At 47.9% G+C, this 17,222-nt stretch overlaps 2 protein-coding genes; one reads left to right on the top strand and one right to left on the bottom strand.

The window, feature by feature from the left end:
• Window positions 1-11,650: 11,650 nt before the first annotated feature.
• Window positions 11,651-13,837, bottom strand: GSTUM_00004882001 (uncharacterized protein; the record flags this gene model as incomplete). XM_002836730.2 has 3 exons in its annotated part: window positions 11,651-12,650; window positions 12,704-13,157; window positions 13,214-13,837. 3 exons carry the CDS (start codon window positions 13,835-13,837, stop codon window positions 11,824-11,826), a joined length of 1,905 nt encoding a protein of 634 aa, XP_002836776.1. The 3' UTR covers window positions 11,651-11,823.
• A 510-nt stretch (window positions 13,838-14,347) lies between these two features.
• Window positions 14,348-17,022, top strand: GSTUM_00004881001 (uncharacterized protein; the record flags this gene model as incomplete). Its single annotated transcript, XM_002836729.1, has 7 exons — window positions 14,348-14,551; window positions 14,610-14,670; window positions 14,726-15,333; window positions 15,409-15,792; window positions 15,850-16,266; window positions 16,366-16,759; window positions 16,847-17,022. The coding sequence occupies 7 exons, from the start codon at window positions 14,348-14,350 to the stop codon at window positions 17,020-17,022; spliced, it is 2,244 nt and encodes a 747-aa protein (XP_002836775.1).
• Window positions 17,023-17,222: the final 200 nt, after the last annotated feature.

Raw genomic sequence — 17,222 nt, 5'->3', positions numbered from 1 at the left:
ATACTAACCGTGAAATTGTTTCTCCACTATGCTGAAAGTGTTCCTGAGCTTCCCTATTTGTAGCTCCATGTCCAATAATCCATAAAAACAATACAAGTTGTTCTTCCACAGCTACTTGACGTGTAGATACCAGTAATCCCCTCTCAATTACCCAGTCTCGAAGGTCTAACAATGTTGTAATTGGCATACGAATAACCTGTAGAGCACGACGAGGATGTGCTTGCAGGATTTCAGCAGTATAAATTATTCCAGTTCGAATAGATGTATGAACAGGTTCTTTAGAGAGGAATAGATGAGAATAGAGAGCAGAGGTAATTGCGATATGAATCCGTCTTTGAATTATGGCTGTATGAATTGTGCTCATATTGGGGTGAGATGCCATCTTGGAGGTGTATGAGTTGTTTTCGGAGGTGCCAGTGGAAAATATGATGTATAGGGAATAATCTGGTTATTATTTTTAATTAAGATGTCTTTATACATTACAAATTTTTTTTAATACAAAACTAGCCTAAGTGGGGGACCAGCTACTGTTGCAAACCTGGTTGCCAAGATCCACTTTGGAACGGAACGGTTCTTGTTTTTCTACATTACCAAACACTGGATTTACTCCAACCGTTTTGAAACGGAAGGAAACGGTCGTTTGTATGGGGGAACGGACCAGTTCCGTTCCCGCCAAACAGAGCCTTAGCTTCCGAATCAGGAAAGAAAACCCTAAGGTACTACCCGTTACAGTTAGCATCACCCCTGTTAATTGCGCAGGCTCCCCCCCCTCAAGCTGAGAATCGACCTGGCTCCTGGTTGATATATCCAAAACTGCTTCTGCAAATCTCTACTTGTAGAGAGTGGTAAATCGAACATACTTGCAGGGGACTCTGCGGAGGTTGTGGTTGTTCAGCTCTACGGGTTTGGGGTTGATGATATATCTGGGTTGGTGAAGGGGTTTATTTGCGGTGCCCAACCTAAGGAAGATGGTCAAATATGACCTTCGGCTTGTCGATGGGGTTCTGTTTCTCTTGTTTTGTAATACTGTCTGTTCCAGCGCTGCAAGATTCTTGAGTCACAAGGATTGGCAGTCTGGTTGGTTGAGATTCGCCTGTGGTGCCTTTTTTCTGAGTGCATACCGACAGTGCCCGAATCTCGACGCTGGAACAGACGGTAAGTCTGAGAGGTTATTCGATGCACGTTCGCTGCGTTTGAAGGGGGTTTGGCAGCTTACATGGTATCGGTGGTACGGTACTTGCATTATTCTGTAATAGTACTGTACTGTACTCGTACCTCAGCACGACTGGTCGCCGCAGTTCCTAACCCGGGGGAAACGCGAGTTTGCAAAGCGAAAGATTACCTCAGTTGGCCGCCGCGAGTGGCATCTCCCCTCCATTATTCCACATCCGGGGCACTGAGTGCGGCGCCCAGAATACCACAGGCTCTAACTTATCATCATACCAAAAGCAAAAGCGTCACTGCCGTATTTCGGAAGGAATATTAAGAGGGGAAGCTAAGTGACATCGAATGAATAAAATGCGGTTGAAGATACGGTATGACTATCTCTCTAAATTATTTACCAAAACCGCCAAATTAGCTAGTGTGATGATATCCCACGAGTGATAATATTATGCGGGAACATAGTAAATAAATAATTCGGGGAATCTTTTTTCTCTTAAGAGTGAAAATGGCGCGCCGGGTTATTCCTCCTGGCTCTAATATTAGTATGATAAGGGGTTCCTACAGGGATCAAGACCGCCTACCGGTCGGGGAGGGGCTATGAAAGCATCCAAAACAGTATTCAGTGGATGCACTACTGGTACTCAAGTACGAGTACCACACGACATTGGATGCTGTAGTGTTATCTGTGGGGGGCATCGGATTGTCTGTACCATGCTGGCACTCATACTTGTGCGAGTACTCGTCCCAGGCAAGAAGTATCCGAACGCCAGGGGGGGGTGAAATGCGGTTGGTGAGGGGGTTCTTAGATAGTCTGTGTGTACAGTAATAAAGAGTTTTTCCACACAGCTTAGCAATGTAAACACCCCAGAATTGCTACTTTCTGACATATCGTGATCAGAGAATAGGTAAGAATTGAAAAACTTGTGGTTTTTATACAAAATATTAACAATTTTGATAGACAATGCCAGTCAAGACTCACAAGACCGATTACAAGACCTGCTGCTTTGTGCAAGCTCTCAAGTTTTGAGCAGGATGGTCATACCGCCGTATAGCCCAGGATCAAAATCTGGGAGTTAGCACAGTCTGTGACATCTGCCAGGTTCCCACTACACTAAAAAAGAGAAAGGGTAGGCCTTTCTCAATTGATACCCCGACCCGACAGCGTTTAGTAGCAACAGCAACTGTTAGGAATACCAGAACCCGATACCTAGAAACCACCCTAGGTAGGGTAACCCCACTTGGAATTGGAATCTCTGGTCTTCAACACCCCCCTCCGGCTCCCTTACAGGGCCTGCGCGTCATCACATATATCAATCTCAGTTGCGTCCTGTGACTACATTACCACAGAATTGAAGGTGTTAGAATAACACTGTATACGTCGCCGCCGTCCATCCGACCGGATCCTGTTTGCAGGATACATGAGAGGGGACCTTCGGCTAGGTCTGGGAAGTGGAACAAAGTAATTCTGTCAACTACTCAGAGAGTTACTAGGCTTCAAAGGTATGAGACCTTTGGCATGGGCCATAAGTAACGGGACTATTTTGCATAATGAGATGGTATCAAATAGTAAAGGATCTCTACTAGAGACCAATACAATTGCATACACCAGAAGAGTCTAGAACTCCAAAAGACACTACCAAAGAAGCCAACGAACTTCACGGAGTGTTGCAACTGGGTTTCGAAACACGTTGTAGTCATGGGGTAATTCTCAAATACTACAATAGTTACTGAAACCTACTACCCAGAGAGCAACCAAAGATTGCCGACTGAGAGATTAATTACCAGTCCAGTGGAGTGGCTTCCTGCGAGTGAATAGGAAGTCATTCAAAGATATTCTATCAGTTGGGTATGGAGTTACAAAGAGTTGGAATCAAATAACCTACGATAGTTGAAATGACGACCACCTTTGCAGATATAGCCATGGATAAGACTGATCATTTTATCAATGGCGAAGACAATCGGAGCCAACTCAGTTCAACTTAAGAACCAGGCCATAAGTCTAAAGACTCTACTAATCGGGATATTACTATTGGGGACAGTATGTTTCCTAAGAAGAAATATCATAATTACCGAAGAGGGTGTGATGGTTTTCAGGGTCCACAGGTGTTTGCACCTTGGAAGAAAACTCGACGTTGCGAATTACAATTAAAGAAGTACATAGTTGTATGATAAATAGATGTAGTCCGCGAACACTCAGACGCGGAATATAAATATCGAAGTGTCTCCCAAGCTTTAGACATCATCAAGCAACGGAGAAGAGACCTTAACAATATAATATTGTTTTTACGATTCTACCCTACTTTACCTACTTTGCTTCGCTCCTAGTAGTCATAAACAAAACGAGTCAAGTCCGAGCCTTCCTAGACAATCTCTGTCTACAAAAACGACTTTCGATTAGCCTAGACAATCTTGAAGTCTATCAAGTTGTCTCTGCCTAACAGCAACCTAGGATAGCCTGCACCGTCAGATGCCATTGCGAGAGATTGCTGATATTTGCGGCATTCATGCCCATGAGAAGACTCTATGCAAGGCTTTTGCTCTTGAGGGTTACAAGCGCCGCAAGGTGCAAAAGAAGGTCTTTTTGTCGGAGGCTACGAAGGAGAAGCGTCTCAACTTTACGCTCTCCCACTGGCATTGGACGAGAGATGACTGGCATCAAGTCATATGAACTGACAAGTGTTACATTTGGCTTTCAGGCTCTCGTGGTACCATATGGGTAACTCAACGTCTCAGGGAAGCATATGAGGAGTCTTGTATAGCTCCCAAATTTAAAAAAAAAATGCAATAATGATTTGGGGGAGAATATTGGGAGGAGAGAAGGCTCCTCTGATACAGTGGCAAAAAAAGATTGGGGCAACATAACTGCACACAGTTATGTTGCCCATGTGCTTACTCCAGTTCTCTGGCCTTTCTGGTGACAGGCAAGCCAGCAGGCTGGTTATAGTTTGTGGGTCATGGAGGATGGAGCTTCCGCTCATAGAGCGGTATATACACAGGCATTTCGTGAGGTTTATGAAATGCCTAAGATAAATTGGCCGCTGTCCTCGCCAGACCTTAATCCAATAGAGGATGTTTGGCATCTTTTAAAGGACAACCTCAACAAACACTCTCCACACCCATGGGGAAAGGATGAAATGGCTGCAGCAGTTGTGGAGGAATGGGCTAGTATTGGGCTGGAGGATATTTTGGATTTTATTGATACCATGCCAGCGAGGATTGAGGCTGTTATCAATGCTCATGGGGGACATACAGCATGGTAGATAGTTTTCAATCTCTCTCTCTCTTCTTTTTTTTTTCTTCTTCTTTTTCTATAGAATAGGCTTTTTTGTTTATAAAATTTATAAGTTCATGATGTTTTTTATGGCATTCTGGGTAAAATAAGACACCAAAATGGGCAGTAAATGCCCATATTCAGTCCCGTTACACACTCTCTCTACCCCCTGTTACCAACCGCATTTTACCCCCCTGGCGTTCGGATACTTCTTGCCTGGGACGAGTATTGTTGAAGCTTGATCCTGTATCATACAAGTGGAGGTATTTCCCCCAGCGTCCAAGGTTAGAGAGAGAAGTCCTTTACCCCCACCGTACAAGTAATGCCATACAGGTAGACTGCTTTACGCTCATGGATTTATTACGGACGGTAATGTACTGCACGGGCAGGATCAGTTGAGTACGGTACTGTTCATCCAACTCCCCCCCCTAGGAAAATCTTTGGGATAGGTTCGAGTAGGGAATTAAGGTTCAACCCTTCCCTTCAACGGGGCCGTTCGTGAAGAGGATTTGGTGTTCAGTTAATGTATTTCCGTTCAGTAAAACAGGGCGCAAAGAGTAAAAAGTAAAAGGGTCCTCAGGAGGTCCTTTTAATCTGCCGTTCATCATTCTTGACCGGCATTCCTCTGCTCCAACACCCAGGAATGGTTGGTCAAATGGTTGGCTTAACCGAACAGCTTTTTAGGACGGGGCAAGATCTCGAGCAATCATTCGGGGTGGCTGAACTGTCGCTTCTGGAGCAGCGAATGGAACGGTCCATTGTTAAGCGAACGTAGTATTAACGAGACAAGGCTCAATCTTCCAACCGACATCCAGCACGAGTACAGTCTTCACCGGGGCCGGATGGCGAGCCGGGATCATTTACAGTGCAAGGAGGTCTGTTACCTACTGCACTTTGACGATGGGCTTTCGCCCATGAAGTACCCCTGTTCGCCACCCGCCCGGTTTCGCCAAGCCCCCCGGTGGAGACTGTGCTACCCGTAGTACTCGAGTATGATGAGCACAATACCGTACCGGTACGAGTGCTTGCGCTTGTGCATTTTTAAATAGTAATGAGTTCCGGTCGCTGACCGGAACCATTTGAAGAAGCACTTTAGACCAACCCACAGACTGATAGACGGTGTCAAGCCCTCCTCTGGATGTCTAGAAGCACAGAATCTTCGCCCCCAAACTGCTTTGACGGCAGGTTTTCTGATTGTTGTGTGACCGTACTTGAGTACCGTAAAATATGGTTGGTTCCATCACCCCACCCAGCATAGAAACCGGGTTCTCCACTCTCTCACTCTGCATTGATTACCGTAGCTGTATGTTTAGGTACAATTAGTCCTCAGCCCCACGCTGCCGCTGTTCAACTCTGAATACCGGTGAGCCACCTGTGAGAAAGTTATCTAGTCGCTGACGCAGAAGCAGGGACCCGAGAGTGAGAGGCTGGGAAGGCGAATAAGTGCCGGGGGCGCTGACACCGTATGGTCTAGCGAGAGTCGTTAGGCAATGGTACAAGTACTCAGTGAGATGTTTTCGTGCGAGGAAGGGATAGTTAACCATCAAAATATTTCTTGTCCCGCGCGAAAACATCTCCCATGGTGGAATACCGGTACTTGTACTCGAGTAGGTTGGGGTAAGAAAGGGTTGAGGCGAAACCAGAGTTCCTGAAAGATTTGGTCCTAGCTGCAGGGGGGTTAGGGTGTGGCGTTTTGTCGTGGTTTCGAGACAGGAGTGATAAAAATCTTATCTGAACCTACTAGTACAATAAGGGTAGTATCATAGCCCCTGAAGGTTGTCGCCATATTACTTGAACACCGTATATGATGGGCGTAAACGCTGTTGCTATATTTGCATAATTTACGGCACGCTGCTACAAGCATTACTCGTGCGAAAGACCATTCTTTGCGATAGAGCAAAAAAGGATGATGCGATCGGACACTAAAACCTGTGCTCGTTGTGACGCTTATGCCTTCTTCTCGATGATTCCTTTTTCTCGGTGAGTACCGAAATTTCCCTTGAGATATCAGTTCCTGAGCCATAGTCTCAAGACGTCACACGCCTTTGTCGCTCTGCTATTTAGGCTGTGTTTTACTTGTATGTTGGGCGGTGTCACTACCGGTAGACTCTCATATCCGCATTAAGCTTCTCTTCTCTTGAAGCCCTGCTTCTGCCGATACTCGTGCAAGTTATCATATCACTGGAGTACCGGTACGGGCAATAAACCTGGGATAAAAAGGTACTGTACTGTACCATACCGTGATACTGTAGGACGTTTCTGCTACGCGTGGATGTACCCACAAGCAACTAGGGCTGAGCCACAGTAAGTACTTCTTGCTATCATATCTGGATATTTTGTTCACTGCAGTCCGTTGGGCCACTCGTACAGTACTAGTACAAGGGGTAAAAGTTGAAGGGGGGAAGGAGGTTTTGCTTTTGTTATAACTTGCATCGCACTTGATACCTCTTACGAAATGCCAGACTGTAACACTGACTGGCAGTTGTCACTACCCACCTATCCCCCTCAGAATGCCCTTCTAACAAAACTAGCTCGCAATACCACCACTCTCCGTGCTGATCGCGCTTATTCCTAGACATGTCTGCTAGCTCTTGTTCCATTCCACTTTCTTCCTCTTCCTCCCCACCAGAGAACCCTCTGAGACGCTGGGTAGACAGAAATGGCAACTGATATGATACCCCAACCTTTGGAGTCAAACAATCAAGGATTAGTGCAAGCGTCTAACCCTGCACTAGCCATCAGTGAACCCTTTTCGGGGGGGTGGCCCTATCGTAATTCAATCCCAAACACCATTCACCCTAGATGAATAAGCTATAATACTCTTGCAAGTATTATTCTCAACAGCGAATCATCACAGCACTTAGCGGTGGAAGTTGGAAGGCTTAGCGTGGGTCGAGGCACACCCTCACTGCCCTGTTGGATGTATGATACCCAAAAATCCTCTACCGTGCCCAACAGTCTGCGGGTGAATCGTTCCTTCACCTTGATTTTCCTTTTCTTTCCCCTTCTCCATTCAAACCTTAAACTTTGCTTGTCACCTCTATTTTCTTTTACCTTTGCCTATCCTACTCACCTTCCTTCCCTCTTCCCCTCCCTTTCTTCATTCTAATATCCTTGTTGGAGCGTCGGTCGTTGAGAGTGGGTAGTTAGCGAGCGGGCGGTGAGCTACAGTAGTAGGAAGGAAGCAAACAGGTGAGTCGAGAATGATTGGGCACAATTCGGGAAGCAAGAGGTCTAATAATCAAACCTTTGATTAGTACTTCTTTATACGATGGCGCGATACCCTCCACTAGTAGCGGGATCGCTACTATGGCTTTCCATGTTAACCGGTTTATCAGTTTCTCAGTCGGCGTGGACTTTGGATCCTCAGAAGCACCTTGCTCAGATGGCCAATCATATGTGTCTGCATTCCTCCTTCTAGTTTTGCTCCTTGTTTCATTACATCCTAATGCCATCGATTATTCATCGTGAGTTTTTATTGACATGTTATTTGCGATCCGGCAGCGACCTTGGTCAACACTACCATATACACTATCGGAGGAACAGCATACTATTGGACTCCAAAATCTACTCCCGGATCAGTAATCGCTTCTAACAATAATTCCGTCTCTATCCTAAAAACAAGTAGTATGTTGGCCTCCCTCCTCCCTCCCTTCCCTAATGTCTGGTTCATGCCAAGATCGTATTGTTTCATGCATTAACAAGCAAACTTCCGCAGATTCGTACCTACGAGCCATCGACCTCTCGAAACCTGTGGACTTCGAAGCCGAATTCTCAGACACGGCGGAGATAATCTCAGAGCTCCCCCTTGAAATCCCACACGTCAAGCGTGGGGCAGTCTGGGCGCACCAGAACACAATATACTACTGGGGCGGGCAACTGGAGGTGGAACCCGTGTACATGGACGGGGAGTTCCAGAATAAGACGAGGGGGTGGCCAGACCCGACGAAATACTACACTTATGACCTCAGCCAGACGGTGGGGTTCGGGACGTGGAAAACCGTCTCGATCACGGAGGCTGGTGGATCGGATAAACTGACCAATTCCCAGTCTGATGGTGAATACACTTACTCTGCTGAGGCAAGGAAAGGGTTCTACCTTGGAGGGGTTATGTCCAGAGTCGAGTTGAAGAATAGGGACGGGTCGAATGGGACTAGGTCTGGGAATAGTTTTTACACTGTGAGCTCGATGACCGTGTTCGATGCTGCGACGAAAGTGTGGAAGAATGAGACTATCATTGCGGACCTAAATGAGTTGCGGGATGGGGCCTTGGTGTATGTTGCAGGCGTTGGGGATCAGGGTATATTGGTTAGAATGGGGGGGGCTAATAAAAATGAAGAGTTTGTGGGTCTTCCCCTGATTCTCCATTACATTCATCTCTGAAGTTGTATCTATATAACAGTTCACTTGAGGAAAGGAGGGGTTTCACTAACATAAATATTTTCACCATACAGGTCAGTTTCGATGCCGTCTACGTCTACGACATCGCTGCCCGAGTCTGGTACCGCCAATCGACTACCTCCAAAACAAACATATACCCGGATGACCGCTGGGGAGGATTCTGCACCGGGGCCGCCGCAGCCCCGGACAAGACCAGTTTCACAATCTACGTATACGGGGGATACAAGCGCGGTGGCCATATAAAGGGCACTTGGGCCTTGACAATGCCCTACTTCCAATGGTTCCCCGTGGGCTCCACTGGCGAGCCGGACCGCGGACGCTCTGGTACATCGTGCCAAACCATCGGCGGACAACTTGCTATGGTCCGTGGTCGTGCGGATCAAATAGATCGAGGCGATCCGAATGGTGGGTCATACTTCTACGATATGACGAATCTCACTTGGTCCCATAAGTATCAGCCTTCAAGGTATCGGGTGCCGAAGACCATCTACGATGTTATCGGTGGGAAGTGAGTTTCTCCCCCCCCTCCCACTCCGCTTTCTATGCTGTGCACGATGGGAGTTAACAATTACAAAAAGTGGAGAAGGCGGTGCCACTATCACCGGCCCGGCAGACGACAAAAATTTTGCGGGGGGCCTGGGCAAGCTCTTCGCCGCAGCAGCGAGTAACACCAGTTCTCCCAGTCCAAACCCCTCCTCCATCTCCGGTGGCGGCGGTGGAAGTTCTACCGGCAGCTCAACCGGCGCGATTGCTGGTGGTGTCGTTGGTGGTGTCGCGGGTCTTGCGGCTATCGGAGCGGGTATCTGGATGCTCTTGCGCCGTCGTCGTAAAAGTGCGGAAACGGCCATGGAAGGGGGAGCTATGGTTGGGAGTCAGGAGAACTCACTTATGGGAATGCACAAGCACTCGCTCGCACCGGGTTACGAGGGGGGTTCGCCTGCGAGATATGAGATGGATAGCGTGCCCGTACAGCAACCGGTACACGAGCTGGATAACACTGGAGTACAAGGAGGGACATATACCGGTAAATAGGGGTCTTACATAAGGGAAATGAATGACTGGGAAATGGGAAGAAGGGTTTACCCAAAAATTCAACCGCATGAATATGAACTGTTTTTCGTTTATATTATAATCGGCGTTATGTGTTTAGCTTTTTTTCTTCTTCGTTTTTAGCCTTCCGTTCCTAGTACTTGCTACAGCCCAGACGCTTTACTGTAAATAAGATTGGGCATTTTTCTTACTTCTTTTCTCCCGCAAGAACCCCCTCCCGAAACGGTGGACTTTTCACAAAATGTAATTTGAATTCCTTCTTTCCTCTTTCCACGACACCTTAACTAAATCCTTAAGCCAGCACAATAGCCCACATACACCCCCCACGATGGAAAGGCCCAAATTCAAACCCAATCGCAACAAAACCCCCTACCTCAAAACCCTCCAGACCATCGCCCTAAGTTACATACCATCGCCGCCGCTCGGCCCCAACCGTTAAGCTTAAAGTCGATTGCGGTTGCAGGGGAATTCAGCCCCACCCGCTCCCGCTACCCGAAACGGAAGAGACATGAATAGACTCCATGTATCACTAATCGGACTCGGGGATATAAAGTGCCGACCGACGGCGACAGCAATAGCGTTACCCCCCGCTCTTCCCCGGAATACTCGTACAGGGCGCAATCATGGAGATCCAGGATCTACTTTCGATGCATCATCATCATACACGCGTACTGTAGCCTGCCGTAATTTACCGGTAATCGCGATGGTGAGTGAGCACAAAAGGTCGGGGCGGGACTAACTTACTTCCGGGAGGGGAAGTGGCGATTGCCGATGTGGAACAGGGTTGTGGTTAGCAGGGTAACTTATTTGCTGGGATCGACTGGGTTTTGGCCTGTGGAATTTCCTGTTTGGCAGGATATCATAGCCTGGCAGGGAAGGATTTCCTCCATAGGGCTCTTTCATGTTTTCTTAGTTAGACAAGCTCAACCACCAATCAACAACAACCATTTACTTGTAGATGGCGGTTCGTGCCTATCTAAATTGGGCTCAGATTCATCCTGTTTGCTTCATCTGTGTCGGTCTATTTACTACGATTTGGTCCAAGTCAACTTTCCATTCTCCATCCATCGGTTTATCGGTCGGGTCACAGAACAATTATTCCCGCGGGGCACTGCTCGGTCGAAACACCATCCAGGGATGGCGCATCAAATCTCCCACACCGGTACGAGTACTGGTAATACCGTACGGTACTCGAGCAACATGCCGAGCGAGGACTTGTGTTACCGGGCCCCCAAATGCCCTTACCGGTACTACCAAGTGCAGTAGAGTAAAAGTTACTAAACTACCCTGTAGTATTGCTCATAATTCACTATTCACGCCAGACCTCTAATGTCCGTCAATCCCCCCCCATTGACCCTTCTAGTTTGACAGGTTAGCAGAGCTGCGAATACCAGTTAATGAGACCCAACACACTCAGCGCACCCGGGCTTTACCATGTAAGGAATGCACTAATCCTTCTTAGGGGTTTTTTGTCTCAGAACACGTACGAGTACAGTAGATTAGAGGTCTGCTGGAGATACAGTAGTGGATTGTGCGAGTTACAAGGTGTTAGGGCAGATGTTTTCGTACTAGACAGGGATTATTTTGCGGGTTAACCCAAATTAACTGCGGAAACTTTAGCCCTAACACTTGCAGTACGGTATGCCACCGTTGGAGGCATTAAGACATGATACGTGGGTGTTGGAAAATCTACTGTAACTATCTTAGACCCGAAATTCACAAGGCGATCAATACTGGGGGGGACATGACATGACGGGAGAACGAGCAGTGAACGAGCTTTTTTGCCGAAAAGGAAAAAAAGGAAAAAGAGAAGACATCGCTGAATAATATATATGGGGATGGAGAAACAACAACGCAACCTCCCGAACACATGAGGGTTACAAAAGGAAAGTGGAACAATGACAACGTCAAGCAATCCATTGAGAGAGGGTGTGGGTTTAAAAGGTACTACCAGCAAGCCTGCTCGCAGCATTCTTCGCATCCAACCTATCCTCATCACCCATTCCTTCCTCCTCTTCTTTTATAGCGCCAGGAACCGGGGTTGTAATCGCCGCACCCCCGTTCAGGACCTCCACTCCCCGCTTCACGCCAGCGACCCTCTGCACACCGCTCCAAGCATCCCCCCGGGGCCCCTGACTCGTCGCTATGCTTGCTCTTCGACTAGCCGGTGGTGCATTACGACCTAACCTACTAAGGCCGCCGGACTGATCAATGGCCCTAATATCCGGTCTGACAGATTCGAGAGTGGCGAGCGTTCTACGCTCCGCTTCGATCTGGCGAAAGCAGTAATCGCGGATCGAGTTTCGGAGGTCCTTGCTCGTTCTGGCGAACCATTTCCTACGTTCCCGGACAAGGTTATCTGTTACCCTTTTTACCTTCTGGCCTAGATGTGCTTCGTTGCTTTTCGCTTCCTCGAGCGCCGCCAATGCTTCATCGACTTTGTCACGCTTGATTGCGCCCTTGCCTTTGAGTAACTCCATTGTTTGGAGTTTGCCACGAGTATCCTTTCTCGCAGACTCGAGCTCTCGCATGAGGATTTGGCGGTTTGTAAGTGTTTCCTTAACGATGAATGCGTCTGCAGAGTGATATGTGAGGGGGTCCCCTAAGGTAGTGGCTTCTGATGTGGCTTGCGCCGCGTGAAAATCTCCCACTGATTGGATAATCTTGCCGAGTTTGCGGAAGGCATTGGCCATGCCCTGGTGCGCTTCGGATTGCGAAATTGCCAACAAGCGGGCTCCAAAATCCGATTCGGCAAGACCAACACCTAAAGGTGGTCAATCACGTGCATCTGTAATAGTTGGTAATAATAGTGTTTACCTCTCCGGCTCCTAACCATACGGTCAACTTTCTGCCCAGTTTCCATAGTGCCCAGGTAGAATGCCTTAACGACAGGTCTTGCTGTCTCTAGTTCTGGGGTGTCATCCGGAGGCGGAGCGAATTGCTTGATAACTCGCCGTCGAACACCCGTAGCGGGCTGCTTTCTCCTGATTACGGGACTATATCCAAAATCGCTCTCAACAAAGAAAACCATCTCTTCATCACGCATAAGAACCTCGTTTGAGCACACGGTGTTGAGCCACCGCTGCATACTTGCACGGACACGGGTCTCATCCTCGTCTGTTCCAACACCTGCCGAAGTAGACTGCGGTGGAACGGCAGGCACAAAACATTCGGGGTTACTAGACAAGAGATGATTTGCGAGCTTCTGGAACTCCGGGTGTGTACGTCGAACATCACGGAATTGCGTAGTGCGGAATTTGGGAAGGTTTGTCTATCCTAGTTGTCAGAACTGCTTTTGTTATATGGATAGGTTTTGAGTAAGCATACGTGCACATCAAATCTTAGGATGGGGTCTTTCCTCCCGGTCCTTTCGAGAGCTATTATTTTGGCATGTAGCTTATATTGTGGGACTTGTCTCTGTTGCTGGCCTCGGACGCTCCCCTGACCTTGAGCTTCAGGTCTCTGGTTATGCTCTCCGCCCTGTTGTTGCTCTTGCCGATGTTGCTGCTGATCTGGATGAGCTAGAGTTTTAGGACTCTCAACAGGACTATCGTCGCCAGCAAATCCCGGGCTTCTAAATCCACCGTCATCCTGAAATCCGGGAGTAATCGGTGTTTGACTGGCGAATCCTGAGTGGCCTAGGTCGTCGGAACTTGACTGGCGGATATGGGGAGAATAAGGTGTGGCAAATCCAGGACTCCCGATAGGATCATCGCCGATGAGAGTTGCGGAGGGCTCAGATTGAGTTTGCGAGGGGCGGTGTTGGGCAAAAGGTTGCTCGGTAGGGTCACCGAAAAGGCCTGGCTCTGAGCCAAAACCTGAAGAATAATCCATTGACAGGTGGTGTTGGAAATGGCGGCGAAGGCCTTTGAGTTGAAGAGCTGTTGTTGAGTCCGAAATGGCACTAGGGTATTTGGTGGGGCGGACGACGTTCCTGGAATGGCGCCTCATCCATGCTGAAAAGCACGCGTAACCGCACGCATGGTTCAGCACGTTCCCTTAATTCATTGAGTATCTTCCCCCGACTTGGTGAAATGTCACTGGCTATTCTGCTCGGATATTTGAGCACATAAACAGTTATCACAATTACTACGGTATCTTCTTTTATTTTTTTTTAAATTTAATAAGTCTTGTTTTATCATACTCATTTTTTTAGGGACAATGCGAACCCTACTGGAAAACAGACGCCATTTATAATTATCTTTTACCCTGCCTCGTACGATTTTGAAATTAGTTAAGATACCCTACGGCCTGCAAGTAACGTGCAAGCATTTGTGTTGCGAAATCCCTAGGAATTTAGAACTTCAAACCTCCTATTGTGAGTTTTATCATAAGTTGGGTTTATCCAAAGTGCAGTTCCCCGCCCGGAGCCCTCAAAAGTGGAAGAAGTAACTTAATCACGCAGTGCGAATTCCTCTTCGCGATTCACCGCACGACGAAACAAACACCCGACTAATTGAGATGCTCCTCCCAGCCCGAACGGCTTCAACTATTTGCTGGCGATGTCTTGCCCATTCTAAGACTGCGCAATCTCTGGGAAGGACAGCGTTCTCACTGCGAAGTGACCCGAAAAGATTTTATGCTACCTCGTCTGCGACTGGTGCTGATGCCACAGTGGATCTAGCACACACCAGAAACATTGGGATTATCGCGCATATAGATGCTGTATAGGTCACTTCGTTACCCATTGTGGTGATTGTGGGCTAAATGAAAGCAAATTTAGGGCAAAACAACCACCACCGAGCGCATGCTCTATTATAGCGGGTTTACTCGCCGGATCGGTGGTACGAAGTCAGAGGAACATTCGAGTACGAACGTAATTGAACTGATTGTATGTAGAAGTCGATGAGGGTTCCACGGTTATGGACTATCTCCCCGCCGAACGATCTCGTGGAATAACCATTACCTCCGCTGCAATTACTTTCGATTGGACGCCTTCCGCGCCAGGATCTCAACCATATACTATCAACTTGATCGACACTCCCGGGCATGCGGACTTTACTTTTGAGGTTGAGCGCTCGATCCGTGTTCTGGATGGTGCTGTGACCATTCTAGACGGTGTCGCCGGTGTCGAAGCACAGACAGAGAAGGTCTGGCGTCAAGCAGAAAAGTATGGCATCCCGAGGCTTATCTTTTTGAATAAACTCGACAGGGTCGGGGCAAAATTCGGTCCGACTGTGAAAGAAATCGCCTCAAAATTGAATGCGTGGCCAGCAGTCTTGCAATTGCCTATATATGAGCAAGATAAAAGGGGTGACGATATATTTCGAGGGGTGGTGGATATTGTGGAGAAACGAGTCTTTTTATGGGGCTTAGGGGGCGACGGCCAGAAGATCGACGTGCACAACTACACCTGGCTCAAGGGGGAAAAGCCGGACTTATATTCTGAGGCTTTGACAGCAAGAGTCGCGCTGGTTGAGTTATTATCAGAGCATGACGAAGAATTAGTAGAAGCCTTTCTGGATATTGGCGATCATCACACCATTTCCTCAGATGTCATCAAGAACTCTTTGCGGAAACAGACACTTAGGGGTTCAAGCGAAGTGGTTCCCGTATTATGTGGAGCTAGCTTCAAAAACATCGGGGTGCAACCGCTACTAGATGCTGTGATTGATTATCTTCCTTCTCCGCTGGACAGGCCAGAAACCGAGATTTCTTATGATCGTGGGAAGACTAAGGGGGTTCTGAATGTATCTGGAGATAGGCTATGTGCCTTAGCTTTTAAAGTCGTCAACGATCCGAAACGGGGGGCGATGGTATTCGTCCGAGTATATTCTGGAACCCTTGTTCGTGCACATCACCTTTATAATACCACCCTCGGTGTCAAGGAGCGGGTACATAGGCTTTTGAAAATGTACGCAGACGACGCAGTCGACATTCAATCTATTCCTACCGGACATATTGGGGTGATTATAGGCCTTAAGTATGCTCGGACAGGCGATACCTTGGTATCAGACCGCCAGCACCGTCATTCCGGTAAGGGCAATAAGCACCATCAGAAAGTTTCTGATTCCTTTGGGACTATTCAACTTCGCCCGATCGAGGTTCCTCCACCAGTATTCTTTGCAAGCATCGAGCCAAGTTCCCTTTCTGAGCAAAAGCCCCTTGAGGATGCATTATCTATGCTTCTTCGCGAAGACCCTAGCCTGCACATAACTACCGATGAAGACTCCGGTCAAATGCTTATTTCTGGGATGGGAGAACTACACCTCGAAATTGCAAGAGATCGACTAGTTGGCGAACTCAAAGCCAAGGCAGAAATGGGGCGCATCCTTATATCCTACCGTGAAACGATACCCTCAACCTCAGGATACGAACTCCGCACGGCCTTTGAAAAAGAGATTGCCGGAGAGCTTGTCAAGGCAGGATGCCATGTTTCCGTAATTGGCCTGGACGAGCCCCCAATCCCGGGCCCAGGAACTCCCGATGAGGTTGTGGTTGACGGGAACCTCATATCAGCTAATATCGTTGCGCCTCAGCATACACTAACCGTAGATGAGGCCGAAACAGAACACACAAAATTGCCGAAATCAATTGATATCGAAGGACTTAAAGGCTCCCTCATTTCAGGAGCTATAGCGGCGCTTGGAAGGGGGCCTTATCTCGGATTCCCAATGCGAAATACCTCGATTAAGATCACGATAGACCCTTCAAAAGATTACTTTGGAACTGAAAGTACTCCTGCGGCATACTCATCCGCAGCACGCTTAGCATCCACGACGGCGTTAAGAGAAGCGATCACATTGAACGAGGAAGGAATTCTGATGGAACCAATGATGAGCGTCATCGTGACAGTCGACGAGAAGGATCTTGGGAAAGTAGTTGGCGACCTCTCTTCTGCAAGGGGAGGACATGTCTTGGAGCTTGGCGGTGGTGATGAGGGAGGAATTGACAGATTGGATACTTCAAAAGTGTACGCACCCGGCCAAGCTGGAAAGGGGGATGATAGTTATGGAGGAGTAAGCGGGAAGCGATCGGTGGTGGCGACGGTCCCACTGAAAGAGATGGTAGGCTACTTGAAGCATTTAAGGAGTATGACAACTGGAAGAGGCACATTTGTAATGAGCCTTCTCGGATGGGAGAGAATGACACGGGTAAGGGCAGCAGATGTGCTTAAGGATATTAGAGGCGGATAGTCCTCCCAGCGGACCTGTACACGTTAGCATCCAATAACCAGTCCTATATAGCGTTCCACCACCAACCACCATTTCCCATGCCATATAGTTCACCCTGGTTCGGGGGAAACCAAATACCGGTACCAAAAAGAGCCTTTAAGTTAAGGTGCACATCAATGAAAAAACACATCAAAATTCAGTGCCCGCTGCGTTCATTGTTT

The sequence above is a fragment of the Tuber melanosporum genome, assembly GCF_000151645.1.
Source record: "Tuber melanosporum whole genome shotgun sequence assembly, scaffold_16, strain Mel28".
Lineage (NCBI taxonomy): Eukaryota > Fungi > Ascomycota > Pezizomycetes > Pezizales > Tuberaceae > Tuber > Tuber melanosporum.
Note: the sequence above shows the minus strand (reverse complement) of the source record. Positions and strands in the feature narration are given on the sequence as shown.